General features: G+C 41.4%; 1 protein-coding gene across 3 annotated transcripts in view; it reads left to right on the forward strand.

Moving 5' to 3' along the window:
* The first annotated feature begins 4,232 nt into the window (after nt 1–4,232).
* Nucleotides 4,233–15,610, forward strand: part of STRN (striatin) — a 111,650-nt gene continuing 100,272 nt past the window's right edge. For all 3 annotated transcript variants that reach the window (XM_060168510.1, XM_060168512.1, XM_060168511.1), the window contains exon 1: nt 4,233–4,554. In XM_060168510.1, the coding sequence (XP_060024493.1) occupies nt 4,321–4,554 (234 nt within the window). In that variant the 5' untranslated portion in view covers nt 4,233–4,320. The remainder of the gene's footprint in view (nt 4,555–15,610) is intronic.

Raw genomic sequence — 15,610 nt, forward strand, 5'->3', positions numbered from 1 at the left:
GATGGTTTCCTTTGCTGTGCAGAAGCTTTTTAGTTTGATATAGTCCCTCTTGTTGATTTTGCTTTACTTGCTTTTACTTTTGGTGTCAGATTAAAAAATCATCACCAAGACCTATGTCAAGGAGTTTACCAGTCAGACAGAGAAAAACAGATATCATATGATATCGCTTATATGTGGAATCTAAAAAAAAATGTTACAAATGAGCCTATTTACAAAACAGAAATAGAGTCACAGATGTAGAAAACAAACTTACGGTTACTAGGGGGCAAAAGTGGGGGGGAGATAAATTGGGAGATTGGGATTGACATATACACACTACCATATATAAGATAGATAACTAATAAGGACCTGTTGTATAGCACAGGGAACTCTTCTCGATACACGGTAGTATATGCATATGTATATGTATAAGTGATTCACTTTGCTGTACAGCATAAACTAACACAACACTGTAAATCAACAATAGTCCAATAAAAATTAATTAAAAAAAAGGAGCTTACCACTTATGTTTCTTCTAGTTTTATGGTTTCAGGCCTCCTGTTCAAGTCTAACCCTTCTTGAGTTAATTTTTGTGTATGGTATAAGTTAGTGGTCCAGTTTCATTCTTTTGCATGTGGCTGTCCAGTTTTCCCACCACTATTTATCAAAGAGACAATCTTTCCCCATTATATATTCTTGGCTCCTTTGTTATAGTTAATTGACCATGTATGTGTGGGTTTATTTCTGGGCTCTCTACTTTGTTTTATTGATCTATGTATTTATGCCAATACCATACTGTTTTAATTACTATAGTTTTGTAATAGAGTTTGAAATTGGGGAGTGTAATGCTTCCAGCTTTGTTCTTCTTAGGATTGCTTTGACTATTCAGGGTCCTTTGTGGTGTCATACAAATATTAGGAATACTTGTTCTATTTCTGTGAAAAATGCCATTGGAATTTTGATAGGGATTGTGCTGAATCTGTAGATTGCTTTGAGTAGTATTTAACAATATTAGTTCTTCCAATCCATGGGCATGCAATATCTTTCCATTTATTTGTGTGATCTTCAATTTCTTTCTTTAATATCTTATAGTTTTCAGTGTACAGGTCTTTCACCTCCTTGGTTAAATTTATTCCTAGGTATTGTATGCTTTTTGATGCAAATGTAAATGGGATTCTTTTCTTAATTTCTCTTTCTGATAGTTTGTTGTTGGCATAGAGAGATACAACTGATTTTTGTATATTGATTTTTTTTTTATCCTGCAACACTACTGAATTTGTTTATTGGTACTAACTTTTTTGATGGCATCTAGATATAGTATTATGTCATCTGCAAAGAGTGACAGTTTTACTTCTTCCCTTCCACTTTGGATGCATTTTCTTTTCTTTTCTTGCTTAATTGCTCTGGCTAGCGCTTCCAATACTATGTTAAATAACAGTAGCAAGAGTAAACATCCTGTCTTATTCCTGATCTTAGAGGAAAAGCTTTCAGCTTTTCACCATTAGTATGATGTTAGCTGTGGGTCTGTCATAAATGACCTTTATTATGTTGAGGTACATTCCCTCTATACCTGCTTTGTTGAGAGTTTTTTATCATAAATGGATGTTGTACTTTGTCAAGTGCTTTTTCTGCATCTATTGAGATGATCATATAATTTTTATTCTTCATTTTGTTAATGTGATGTATCACATTGACTGATTTGCAGATTTTCAATCAGCCTTGCATTCCTGGAATAAATCCCACTTGATCATGGTGAAGGATCCTTTTAATGTATTACTGAATTTTGCTAATATTTTGTTGAGGATTTTTGCACCTATGTTCATCAGGGATATTGGCCTGTAATTTTCTTTTCATGTGGCATCCTTGTCTGGTTTTGGCATCAGAGTAATGCTGGACTCATAAAATGAATTTGGAAGAGTTCCCTTCTCTTCAATATTTTGGAAGGGTTTGAGGATTGGTATTAATTCTTCTTTGAATGTTAGGTAGAATTCACCAGTGAATCTCTCTGGTCCTGGACTTTTGTTTATTAGGAGGTTTTTGATTACCGATTCACCCTCCTTACTAATAATTGCTTGGTTCAGATTTTCTATTTCTTCCTGATTCAGTCTTAATAGGTTGTATGTTTCTAGGAATTTATCCATTTCTTCTAGGTTGTCCAATTTGTTGACATATAATTGTTTGTAATTGTCTCATGATTCTTTGTATTTCTGTGGTATCAGTTGTAACATCTCCTCTTTCATTTCTGATTTTATTTATTTGAGTCCTCTTTCTTTTTTCTTGGTGAATCTAGCTAAAGGTGTTATGGGTTCTTAAACAGTTACCATTAAATTTAATCATGTTTTATAGTATGTTATAAATGTATTTAAAGGAATTGTCAGACATGTCTTCTATTAGAGGGGGAAAAAAACTTTTAACATTCAAAACTTGTAAGATTACTTAAATCCTTCAGATGAAAAACTATGCCATTGTTGCATTATTGTCCCCTTGATACTCTGATAGATCTGACAAGTAAGAGAGGAGGCAACCTGTTAACAGAACTAGCAGTCAGGAATTCTGGTTTCTAGTTTTGACTGTGCCACTCACTCAAAGCCTCATTGTGAACAAGTTCAACTTCTTTGGACTTCAGTTTCCTAAACTGTAAAATGAGAGGACTGGGTAGTATCTCAGAGGACGCTTACAGCCAAAATAATTTACGACACAGGGAATTTGGTCAGGCCTGGATTAAACTTTTATTACAATAAAGAATGAATTCATAAAGCTGAAACATTGAATAACTGGGAGAGAGAGCTAGCCATCTTTGCAACCAGATTAGATACAATGTGTTTCCTGTCCTTTCCACAAGTAGCAATGGGAAGAGGGGGAGAGGGGAGCACAGGGACAGGATGTCCTTCCCTGACATGTCACTCACCAGCCTATATCTTTACATTTTTTTCATGGCCACAAAAGAATTACAAAATGACTTGCTATGGGGACAAAATAAGTGCTTAATTTCAAGTTCATTTGTTAAGTTTTTTTCGGGTGCCTTCCTTTCATTATCGCTGTAGTGTGAATTTATAGTGACGTAACTTCAAAGACTTGGGAGAGGATAACATTTAGAGAGAAAGACTAGAAAGGAGTTCGGTGTGCTTTCGGTAGGCTAATACTATCGCCAGTTTGCAAATGAACCGTGGAAGAAACTGGGAACCCGACAAGTGAAAAGGGAGAATTGCCTGGATACCTAAGATAGCTCTAGGGAGCAGAAAGGCACTTTTGTTTTTTCAGGTAATTTAACTTTAAGGCACTGTGAGAATTGACTGTATATTTGCCAGTCTCCCTTTGATGGCAGGAATAGTGTCATTTATCTTTATATCCCCAGTGACAGATAGCACTTAGAGTCAAATATTTGCTGAAATGACTATAAATTGCTCGGGAATAAGAAAAAACGAGATTGAAATAACAAATCCTTGGCTATCCGAAACTTTTACAGGATTTACTGCAACATTAACTACAAAGGGAAAAGGACTTCAGCGGAGCAGTGTTTCAGATGAAGTGTCAACAAACCAGAATTTGGAATAAGCAGAAAGCTGCTGTGTTGAGTCCAGGAGAGAGATGATCAGAGTTCCTTCTAAGTGAAAACTGATCAGGCAACAGGTTTGATTAAACCCTAAGTGTAAAAGAAAGGCAGGAGCGACAGCGATACGGAAATGTACAGAACTCAGGAGTGTCTAGGGTCAGAGAATCACCCAAGTCGGAGCAGAAGGGAGAGGTCTGAATGTGCTGGCTGGAGAACCCCGGTCCAGCCGCCGAACTGGCGAAGCTCGCTTTGAGCTTGTTTCTTAGCAGAACTACCAGGAAGCCCTAAAAGATGTGCAGCTCGGGCTGGCATTGCAGCGCGATAACTTCCGTGTGTGTGTGTGTGTGCAACAGCGAGCGCCGCCCGAGAACTTCCGCGTGCGAGGGAGACTGCAGCACCACCCGCCAGCGCCCTGCCCCTAGAGTGAGGAAACCCGCGCTCCCCGCCGGGGGGCGGCCCCCTCCGCCGCGGGCATGGGCGGGACTGGGGCTGGGGCAGGGCCGCGGCCCCGCCCCAGCCGATCGCAACCCCACAGGCCGCCCGGGCCGCGCTCGCCGGCGCCACGCCCCGCGACTACATTTCCCAGCAAGCCCCGGGAAGCCCGCGCGCCGCAGTTGACCCATTTCCCGGCCCGTCCCGGGCTCGGTCGGCCCCCGCGCCCAGGCGGCTGCTCCCTGCTGACTGGGGTGTGGGCGGGGAGCGGCGGAGGGAGGAGGAGGCGCTGCTGGCCGCTGCAGTTGCCTCCGCTGCTGGGCGCCTGGGCAGCTCCCCCGGTTCCCGCGGCCGCCATGGACGAGCAAGCGGGTCCCGGCGTCTTCTTCAGCAACAACCACCCGGGCGCCGGCGGTGCCAAGGGTCTCGGGCCTCTGGCGGAGGCTGCCGCGGCCGGCGACGGGGCGGCTGCGGCGGGGGCGGCCCGAGTCCAGTACAGTCTCCCGGGGATCCTGCACTTCCTGCAGCACGAGTGGGCCCGCTTCGAGGTCGAGAGAGCCCAGTGGGAAGTGGAGCGGGCGGAGCTGCAGGTAAAGACCCTCCCGGCCTGGCCCTCTTCATCCCGCCTCTTCGCTCCCTTCCGCCCCGCCCCGGACCCTTCCCCCTCCCCCGCTCAGCCCTCGCTCGTCCCCTCCCCCTTTGCTCCCGCCCATCCCACCCAGAACCTTGTCCCCTTCCTCCCTTCACCTTTGCCTTTCGCCGACCCCACTTCCTCGACCCAGGTTCCCGCTCCCGCCCGTGATGCGTTGTTTACCCTCCCCGCACCTTTTCATCTGCTCCTTCCCACTCTTAACTCTCAGGCTCATTTCAGCGCTCTTGCCATTCCACATCTTAGGTCTTCCCTTTCAGTTTACTAATTGGGCTGACAGTAGTTTTGCGAGATGAGCAAATCATGTCCTGTCCTAGTGAGTCCCATCCTAGGTCTAGAGACGGTCCCCGTAAAAGGTGTTGACAGTTGGCGCCTGTCTGTAAGGAAGGTGATCAAAGAAGACCAGAAGTTGTGTCCGTGGGGCCTTGACTTTAGGCAAGATGCTGCTCTTGGGCCAAAGTGTTACTAGGAATGTCGGCTCCCTTTTTATATATGTAAATGTTTCTTCTCTTCCTTCTCTCTCACCCCCTCCCGCGTTTCTTTTAGCTGTTTTAGATTCGTGGATTTTGAATGAATTTCGTGGATTTTCACAGTCAGATGATGGTTCAGGGATGGTTTTCAGTTCTCAGAATCTGAAGCTTCCTAAGGGTTAATTTTCTGTTCAAGGTTTTGTGAGATTAACTTGTAATTTAAAAGGAACTAAAAGGGGCTTTAAAGTTGATTACATTTCCTTTCATAATCTGCAAGGTAAAGTATTGGGTTGGCTGGAAGGTTCGTTCAGTTAATGAATGCGTTGTTCAATAAAGTTCTTAGTGAAAAAGAAAAATGTGTCTCTTATTTTTACTGAAAACCGAACGAGCTTTTTGGCCAGCCCAGTATATCCAGGGAGGAAGCTATCGTGGGCTCTTAGAAGAATGAAAGTGAGGCTGATATTTTGCAGGCCCTTCTGAATTGGTAAGTAGGTTTCAGTGGTTGTTCTTAAAACTTTCAAGGCACTTCCAAGGCATACACCAATTTCACCAAGAACTTAAAGAACTCTGAGTGGCTGTGCCTTTCTGTTTTACTGGCTAATCCTGTATGCTTATGAAATCTGAGTGTAGTTATGGTTGGTGAAACACTTGAAGTTAAAATGCTACCCACGGTGTCACCGTTTTGGGTAGCATGTATTTTCTTTGGCACTTAAAAAAAAGAAAAGGAGAAATAGAATCATGTGCTGGAACGGGCTGCTTTGGTGGAGTGGAAGTGGTCGTGGAAGGAGCAAGCAGAAAGGGTTATAATACAAGCTGTGGTTGCTGCCAGCTCTGTGACCTTGAGGAAATCCTTTAACCTCTTTGAACTTCACTTCCATCATTTATTCAGCATATTTATTGAGTGCTTATACTGTGCCTCTAGGCCCTGGGATTAACAAAACTGACAAAGCCTCTGCCCTCATAGAGCTTATGTTTTAGTCGGGAGGCAAACAGTCAGCAAATGCAACTATATAGTATACTGATCCACAGTGCAGCTGCTATGGGAAAAATAAATCAGGGTACAAGTGTAGAGTGTGATAGGGGCAACTGTTTTAGATGGAGTGGTCAGGGAAAAATTTGTAATTTTTCTCATAATGAACTAGCAATGCATTCCGTAAGTGAGCTTGTGGATTTCAGACTTAACGGAAGTATTAAAGGCAGGCTTTAACTTTAATGTTGCACAGTTGTGGATAATGATTTTTGTATGCAGCTGCTTAAATTTTAATTTCTTATCCAGTTTAGGGAATGTAAGATAAATCACACTACTTTGTTCAAAAACAAACAACAATTCTTACCTCATTACCTGGGAAATTTGAGAATTTCCAACCTATCTCAACTCCTTTCCCCCCAACCTCCATATTTAACTTTTCAATTTACCTGTAACTGTAGTTACTCTTTAGTTATGCCCCCTCTACGCCTTCCCCCAATGTATACACATATACACATACTACTTACCGGGTTATTTATCGCAAATCTTAAACTTCTGGTAGGTTTCCCATTGGTGCTCATCATATTAAGGGTACTACATTTTTACAGTATCTTTTGGTTTGTGCTCCAGTTAAATTAAGCATCCATGGAGAAACTTAGAAAATGTGCCATAGTTTTTAAACAGAACAAGTATGTATTTTGGAAGGAGAGAGTTCACAGGAATCTGTGCTCTTTGACCCTTTTATTAGCATAATTGAAAATATATTTTAAAAATCATTTCTTTACGTCAACATCATTAAATTTGACCATGTCCTTTTTTTTTTCTTTTCCCATTGGAATTTTTCTAGAAAAACAGTAGGAAATAAGAATTGAATGAATGAAATTTGGATCAGTTGGTATCCTCCTTTTATTTTTAAATCTCTGCTTAAGTCATTAACACTAGAGTCAACAAAAATACCTTTAAGATTAGGTCTAATTTGTCCCTTCAGGAACCTGTCAGTCCTGCTCTTTCAAGTTGCCAGGGCAGAGTTGTGAAAGGCAGTCCAAGCTCTCATCTCCCTGACCTGCCGGCACCACTTCCTCCTTCCTTCAGATCTTGGGAGTAAGGAACTGGCCACATTGTGCCAAAAAATTGGACATTTTTTGCCCCCTTGCCCATCTAGGTTAATAGGAAATTCTCTTTTTACTTTTGGCAATCCCCCTCCTGCCTCACCACCACCATTCATATGAGAATAGGTAATTCATGGGAAAAGATTGGTTACGGTTATTATTGAGCTTTATATTTGTGTAAGGAATTGGAGATAGAATACAAATCATAACATTTGAGAGAATTTTCTGTGTATGAGACATTGTGCTAGATGATTTCAAAGAAACAGTCTAATAGGAGTGATAGAACAAACAAAATGCAGTAGAATCAGAGTTTATCATTTGCGGGGTTTAAATTTTCTTAGGCTAGCATAAGAGAGGAGGGCTAATAGTGAATGGGGAGATTAGCAGGAGGAAAGAATTTATGAAGTAATGAGAACCTAAGGCTCAGTATTTGAAAATTACTGACTTCTGGGAAAGAAGCATGTAAGTAAAAAATAGAAGGTATTGTTCCTAGATTTAGAAGTTTGTGTGTGGTAGGGGAGGCTCTGCTGTCTACCTGTAAATGCTGAATTGCATGAAAAAAGGTGATATGATTGAGTATTAGGGCATATGGTATGGAGGCTGTGCTGGAATGTTTATGAGTCTGGGTTTTGGCATTATTGGTTCATATTTTCATTCAACAAATGTTTTCAAGTACCTACTTCATACCAAGTCCTGTTCTAAGGCACTGGAGAAACGATAACGATGAAAACAGATCCTACCTGCATGAAGCTTAAATCGTGGGGGAAGACTGGCAGCAATAAATGAATACATTCATCAAACGTTGGGTGGTAATAAGTGCCGTGATAAGGTAGGGTAAGGAGGATATGGAGCGCTTGAGAGGGTGGAGTGGGGAAGAAAGGCTTTGCTATTGATAAGGTGTTATTTAAACAAAGACCTGAAAAGGTGACATCTGAGGAAAGAGTGTTCTAGGCAGAGGGAAGAGTAGGGGGAAGGGGAAACATGCTCGGAATGTTTGCAGAGTGTTTAGGCAAGTGTGGCTGGAGTAGAGGAGGAGAATGGAAGAAATGATGTCAGAGATACTGGGTCTTGCTCATTGTAAGGACTTTATTTTTACCTCAGCAAGATGGGCAACTGTTGAAATGTTTTGAGCAAAAGAGTGACACCATCTTTAAATACAACCCTTTGCAAGGATCCAGAATAGACTTGGAGGGGAGAAAGGGGAGATAAATCAAAGTCTAGTTAGGAGGCTATTTTAATAATCCAAGCCAGAGGTGAACTAGGGTAATAGTGATGCGATAAGTGAATAATATTCACATGTGATACATACTTAAAATATAATGGATCCTATATACATTTTTGGAGGTAGAACTAGCAAGATATGCCGAACGATAGGTTGTGAGATTTGAGAAAAAGGGGAGTCAATTATGACTCAATTATTATTATTATTTTTTGCGGTACGCGGGCTTCTCACTGCTGTGGCCTCTCCCAACGCAGAGCACAGGCTCCGGACGCACAGGCTCAGCGGCCATGGCTCACGGGCCCAGCCGCTCCGCGGAATGTGGGATCTTCCCGGACCAGGGCACGAACCCGTGTCCCTGGCATCGGCAGGCGGACTCTCAACCACTGCGCCACCAGGGAAGCCCTCAATTATTTTGACTGAGCAGCTTCATAGGACTATTGTGAAGGTTTACCGAGCATTTATTTATTTAAAAATTTTTTTAATTTTTGGCTGCTTTTGGGTCTTCGTTGCTGCACGCGGGCTTTTCTCTGGTTGCGATGAGCAGGGGCTACTCTTCGTTGTAGTGTGCAGGCTTCTCATTGCGGTGGCTTCTCTTTTTGTGGAGCACGGGCTCTAGGCACGCGGGCTTCAGTAGTTGTGGCGCACGGGCTTAGTTGTTCCGCGGCATGTGGGATCTTCCGGGACCAGTGCTCGAACCCGTGTCTCCTGCATTGGCAGGCGGATTCTTAACCACTGCGCCACCAGGGAAGCCCTACTGAGCATTTAAATGGACAAAATAAGCACTTAAAATGACAGTTTATGTTTTGTTATTATTATAACTATTATTTACAATTACAGTGAAAGGCAACATGGCATAGACCTGGATTTAAATCTTTGCTTTAAAACTTACTATTTTATTTCATGCTAAAAATATATGTTTACCGTAATTCTGACCTCTCAGGACCTTAGTGTCCTCATTTGTAAGGTGAGGCTGATAAACTACCTTGTGAGAATTAAATGAGATATTTTAAAATATCTAGCAGAAGTCTGGTACATAACACAAAGTAAGGGCCGAATAAATAAATGGTATCAAGTGCATGACGTTAAATTTGTGCTTCAATTTGTCTCCTTGTCCCCAGAGAAAAGCAGAATCTTCAGTCATAAATCTTCTAAGGCTAGAGCATGTAAGTGTCATCCTGGGACCATGCAGTCTAATACTCTGGGTCTGATCATGGCACTCAGGGACATTTATGGAGGAGTGAATTATTGCCATTCCATAGCAATCAGTCTCTCTCCCCGCTGCCCTCGGCGCGCCCAGAGAGGTAGCATCAGGGCCACTGTGAGGGGGGACACAGTGAGGGAAGGCCAGGAGGAAGTGGGGGCCACCCTGCGGTATCCTGTCCCCTCCTGAGGCACCGTCAGGTGGGATCCAGGGTGGGAGTCATTGTCCAGGAGCCCAGGAGAGGCCACGGGGACCCTCAGGCCAGGAAAGGCAGGCCCGAGGTGGGCTGCCCTGGGCCCAGGGGAGCAGAGGCAAGGTTCCTTGGAGGAGCAGACTCCCCCGGGCAGCCGACCACCATGCTCCTGGCCTGGTGGGTGGTCACAGCCCATCTTTCTCTCCCCCAAGGGGACTCGCCAAGAGAGAGGGGGTGGCCAGCAGTGTGACCTGTCTGTCACGTGAGCTGGGCACCTAGGCTGGATGTGAGCTCCCTCCAGAGCACGTAACAGGCGGGGTTCACTCACAGGGCTGGGCTGGGCAGGGATGGACGCCCCGATCCGGCCCTTCGGCACCCTCTCGCCTCATCTGTCCGTCGGTCAGCCTCAAAACATTGACTGTATACTTGAAATGTTCTTGCTTTTCTTTATAATCCACTATGTGTCTGTTGTTTAGAACATATAAATTTCTCTGAATATGTTTGTCTTAACCTTGCATGACTTTTTGGATAACAAATTATATACATTTACCAACCACTCTATAAAACTAATCTTTGGTATTATTTGGCCTTTTTAAACCACTTCCTTTTAACTTGGAACAGGTGAACCCCATTGTGGTATGGTATAATTTTGTAAACAGGTTCGTTTTTCATTCTATTCATATTCTTGACAATTTATAATCTTTAAATATATTTTGGAAAGATTATAGAGGTTCTACTCTTTTAAAATATATCCTACTATTTGTCACTTTAGTTCAGTGTTTTTCAACTTTAGCTGCAATCTTAGAATAATCTGAGAAGCTTTAAAAAAAATTCATTTCCTCGCCTGTACCCAAGATCATTTAAATCAGATAAGAATTAGGGGGTCCATGGCATTAGTATTCTTTTGCGTTTCCTGGTGGCTCTAATATACAGCAAGGATTGAGAACCATTGCTTTAGTTGTCCTTTTCTGTTATTATGTATGTTAGTGATTTCAACACTTCTGTTTGTTTTCCAGATATGGATGACTTTTTATATAATTTGGGATATAATTTCTGTTATTTTTCTATTATTCTTTCTGATGGTACCTAGCATTTTTAGGCAGTAGAATATTATAGCTTGAATCACCTCCTGCTGAATGAGAGATATAATGATATAGTAATCTTTGAGCTGGAATAAACTTTGGAAGTAATCACCTACAACTTTCTTTTAGAGGTAAAGTGAAGCCCAGAGAAGGGTTAAATGACCACAAATGAAATAGGTTTCATACAAGCCCTGTCACTTAAATCTCCAGATACCTTTATGGTTTTTAAAAAACTTCTCAAATACATTATCTTCCTTGATCCTTACAACCTTCTCAGTTAATCAGAGTCACACTAATGTGACTTATCATTTCCCTTTTTATTTTAAAACAACAAACATGGAGATTTTACTGTGTTCTATATACTGTTCTCTAGCTTATTTTATTAGCTACATTTAAGATTTCCTCTTGACTTTGGTGTTCTGTAGTGTCATTATGATGTGTCAAGGTATAGATTTCCTTTTATTTTATTTGGGACTTTGTTAGGCTTGAATCTCTAGATTGACATCTCATTAGTTCTGCAGAATTCTTGGTCATTATCTCTTTAGATTTCTCCTCTATCTTATTCTCTTTTCTTTTCCTTTTGGGTCTCTGATTGCATGTATCTTAGGCCTTCTTTATCTGCTCTATATTTCCCATTTTTTTTATCACTACGTGCTTTATTCCAGATAATTTATTCTGATTTATCATCCAGTCCGTTAATTTTTTCTACAGTTGAATCTAGTGTTTTAAGGTCATCCAGTGAGTTTGTGATTTTGGTTATTGTTGAACTTCAGTTTTGGTTCCATTTATAAATCTGCTGCATTTTTTCTTAGCAGCTTCCTATTCCCTGAAGATATTTTCAGGGTCGTCTTTTATTCTTTAAACCTAGTAAGTATAGTTTTTTCTTTGTTTTTAATTAATTAATTTATTTATCTTTGGCTGCATTGGGTCTTCGTTGCTGCAAGCAGGCTTTCTCTAGTTGCAGCGAGCGAGGGCCTACTATTTGTTGTGGTGCATGGGCTTCTCATTGCGGTGGCTTCTCTTGTCACAGAGCATGGGCTCTAGGCACACGGGCTTCAGTAGTTGTGGCAGGTGGGCTCAGTAGTTGTGGCTCGCGGGCTCTAGAGTTGTGGCTCACAGGCTCAGTAGTTGTGGCTCATGGGCTTAGTTGCTCCGCGGAATGTGGGATCTTCCAGGACCAGGGCTGGAACCCGTGTCCCCTGCATTGGCAGGCGGATTCTTAGCCACTGTGCCACCAGGGAAGTCCCCAGTTATTTTGAAGTTGGAGTCTCTCTTCTTCCTATGTGTGAGGTCTTGGAGGTCCCTTTCTGTGGTCTGCTGTTTTTGCTGGCTCCTGCTCATGATGACTTGTTTCTTTGTATGCATAGATACCTGTGTGCTGCTCACTGTCCTTGCAAAAGTATAGGACTAAATCAGGCCTCAAATAAAGGTTTCTTCTTCAGAAAGTTTTGCCTTTGTTTCTGGTGGGTTTCTAGAGGCATTACCTAGACTGACCCACTTTAAAGCAAATCCGTTGCTTGAAGTTTTGGAGCACCCAAAGAGTTGACGCCTATTTTGGTTGTAAATACTTATGTGGGCCAATATACTTCTGCTTCACCTTTGCCTTGAGGGTATAGGCCCTTTAGGGCCTTAGCTAAATGTATATCTCCTATTAGACTCTATGCTCTGGATGGTTCTGGTCTTTGCATTTTGCCTTTTGGGTCCTGCAAAGCTGTCAAAACTGAAGCTCGGATTTGTTCTGATTGGTCATCACCAAAGGGCAAAAGTGGCTTTTGTTCCCTTACCTCATGGGTTCCCATTTTCCCTTCAATTTTGGCCAAATAATTCCTTACTTTCTTACCGGCTTTGCTTTTTTTTTTTTTTTTTTTTCCTTTTTTGTGGTACGTGGGCCTCTCACTGTTGTGGCCTCTCCCGTTGCGGAGCACAGGCTCCGGACACGCAGGCTCAGGGGCCATGGCTCACGGGCCCAGCCGCTCTGCGGCATGTGGGATCTTCCCAGACCAGGGCATGAACCCGTGTCCCCTGCATCGGCAGGCGGACTCCCAACCACTGCGCCACCAGGGAAGCCCCAGCTTTGCTTTTTAAGATGATTGTAGAAATAGTTTATCTAGAACTTTTAGCTCTTTTCAGTAGGAGAGTTGTTTCACGGCATCGTTACTAGAAACTAAATTCTCTTATATTACTTTCAAAAACTGACAAATAAAAATGGCCCCAATAATTATTTGGGGAGAAATATCATTGATAGCATTTCTTTATCAAGAGATGTGCCTATAGCCCTAAATATTATTTACTATCTAAATTACTTTTCTTTTTACTGGTAGGATACTTACAACTTTTCTCCAAAATCTTGGTAATTTAGGCAGAATTTAAAACAAACCCTTTTACTAATCAGCCTTTGAAAGATGTTTGAAAGTCCAAATAATTGGGACTGGTTTCCCTTTGTCAGCCTACTATGTACTTGATGTCAGCTACACTTTTTTTTTTTATACTTTTTGATTTATGAAAGTTTTAATTCTGGGCCATTAGAAATAAAATTGCCCTTGGGATCTTTGGAGTTTCTTGCTTTGGTCGCCATTTTGATAAAACAATTTATTGACCATCATAATTTGACAGTGGAAAGTGTGGACCTTCTAGTCAGACAGCTCCATTACTTCTGATTTATAATTTTTTTGGACCTCATTTTTATTTATTTTATTTTACTTTTAAAATTTTCATTTATTTATTTTTTGGCCACGCTGCTTGAGGGATCTTAGTTCCTGACCAGGGATTGAACCTAGGCCCTCGGCAGTGAGAGCGCGGAGTCCTAACCGCTGGACCACCAGGGAATTCCCTGGACCTCACTTTTGTTTGTAAATTGTAGATAACATACCCACCAAGCAGAGTAGTTGTAAGGTTTTTAAAAGATAAAATATGCACAGTACATGACCCATAATAGGTGTCCAATAAATGGTTTGCTCTTCTTGGTTGAAATTTCTAGGGACAGAATGCATTTGATTGTATTATTTATTTAAATCATGTTTTAGAAGGCATGAACTAGTTTCAGCGATCCATTTGGCATAGTAGCTGCTTACATTCTCTTTGCCCTGTTAGTAGTGATTTAAGGACAATAAATTGACAGTAGTGAAAGCAGGGAGCAGCCCAGAGATGGCAGTAGTAGGTGGTAATAACTTGTAGGCATTGCAGCCTGGAGACATAATAGAGGAAAATTGTAGTTTGGGAGAGAAACCTGAGGCAAGAAAGAGAAGTTGAAAAGGGGGTAGAAGAAAAGAATAGACAGGGAAAGGAGCAGAGGGGTTGAGGGGAACATAGGCAGACAGGAGGCAGAAACTGCACTGCACACATTCACCTGTTCTTAATTCCTAATGGATGTATTTTCTATAGTCTTCGTTTTAGCACTTACTACTGTAGAATTTTAAGGCTGACAGGGATAGACACTAATCATATTTTTACCTCCTGAGGGACCTTAGAACTTAAGCAGTCTCATCCCTTGTTTTATCATTTAGAGCCAGAGAGAGGAAGTGAATTGTCTTAAATCACTCTGTGAGTTGGTGTAGATTTAGGTTAGAACTCAGGAGTCCCAGTACTCAGGCCAGGCCATTGTTCTCCATACCACATTGTCTCCTTTTATTGATCCCTCACCCTGAATGACTGCTTCTGATCTGAAGTAGACAAGAGAATTATAATATTTACCTGAAATCACTACTAATAGGGTGAAAAGAATGTAAACAGCTACTATGCTGAATGGATCACTTAAACTAGTTCATGGCTTAACTATTTAGGTATGCTTTGAATAGCTGTCATAATTTAAAGAAAATTCTTATTTATTTCAAGCTTTTCTTCAGGTAAAATAATTTAATGAAACAATTATATTGTAAGGGGCTTAGGAAGAGTCTTCAACAACTTATGTTCCTGCAATGTGTTTAATAATGTATCACTCTAGTTTCTTTTAATACTTTTATTTATTTTTATGTAGTGAATATTGAAATAAAATGTTTATTTCTTTTTAAAAAATGTCTGCAAATTTGGGACTTTTGCAGCTTGCTCTGAGAATAGCCTAATTAAGTTCTGTATATATTTATTAATATAGTTTGTGTTTATTGATCATATATCAAATTTTGTGTAGTGCTTTAGTTATTAGGTTATTCTAGCTCACCTACTTTACATACGCTATATTTGAACAGGGTGATGTGTCAATCATGTATTTGCTCTTATGCAGTAAGGTATTTGAGGAAATAAAATTCACCTTCTTTGGCAGACTTTAATGCTGTTTAACTTTTGTTATAAAAATACCCTATCTGAACAAGATGATGGGATATTAGAAAATACTGTTACATAAGAAGGAAAATTTGTCATACAGTTAGTTAGAAGCAGTATGGCCAAAGGAAAATGAGTAGGTATTTTGTTCTGGAGATAAGATAGGGAGAAAAATAAGGGAGCAGAAGCCCTGGAATTCAGGTGAGCTCTGGGAAATATTGAGTAAGGTTGGGTGGAATAGGTATTTTGGGTGTGGTGAATAGGTTCTTGGCATAACTGCACTACAGGGATCCAAGGAAAGGGCGGGGCCCGGGGGGGGGAGTGTTTCATCACCGTACACACAGGTTTTATTAGCACTCATTTACATGTGACAGAAATTGGATCCAGTACCAGCATATCTAGTTAGGAGAAATAAACAGGATGTCAAATTCCACAAGGGTGATACCAGTTTCACCTGATGGAAAATTACAGCCCAGTCTGGGACTTGTTCTCAGTTTTT

The sequence above is a fragment of the Lagenorhynchus albirostris genome, chromosome 13 (genome assembly GCF_949774975.1).
Source record: "Lagenorhynchus albirostris chromosome 13, mLagAlb1.1, whole genome shotgun sequence".
Lineage (NCBI taxonomy): Eukaryota > Metazoa > Chordata > Mammalia > Artiodactyla > Delphinidae > Lagenorhynchus > Lagenorhynchus albirostris.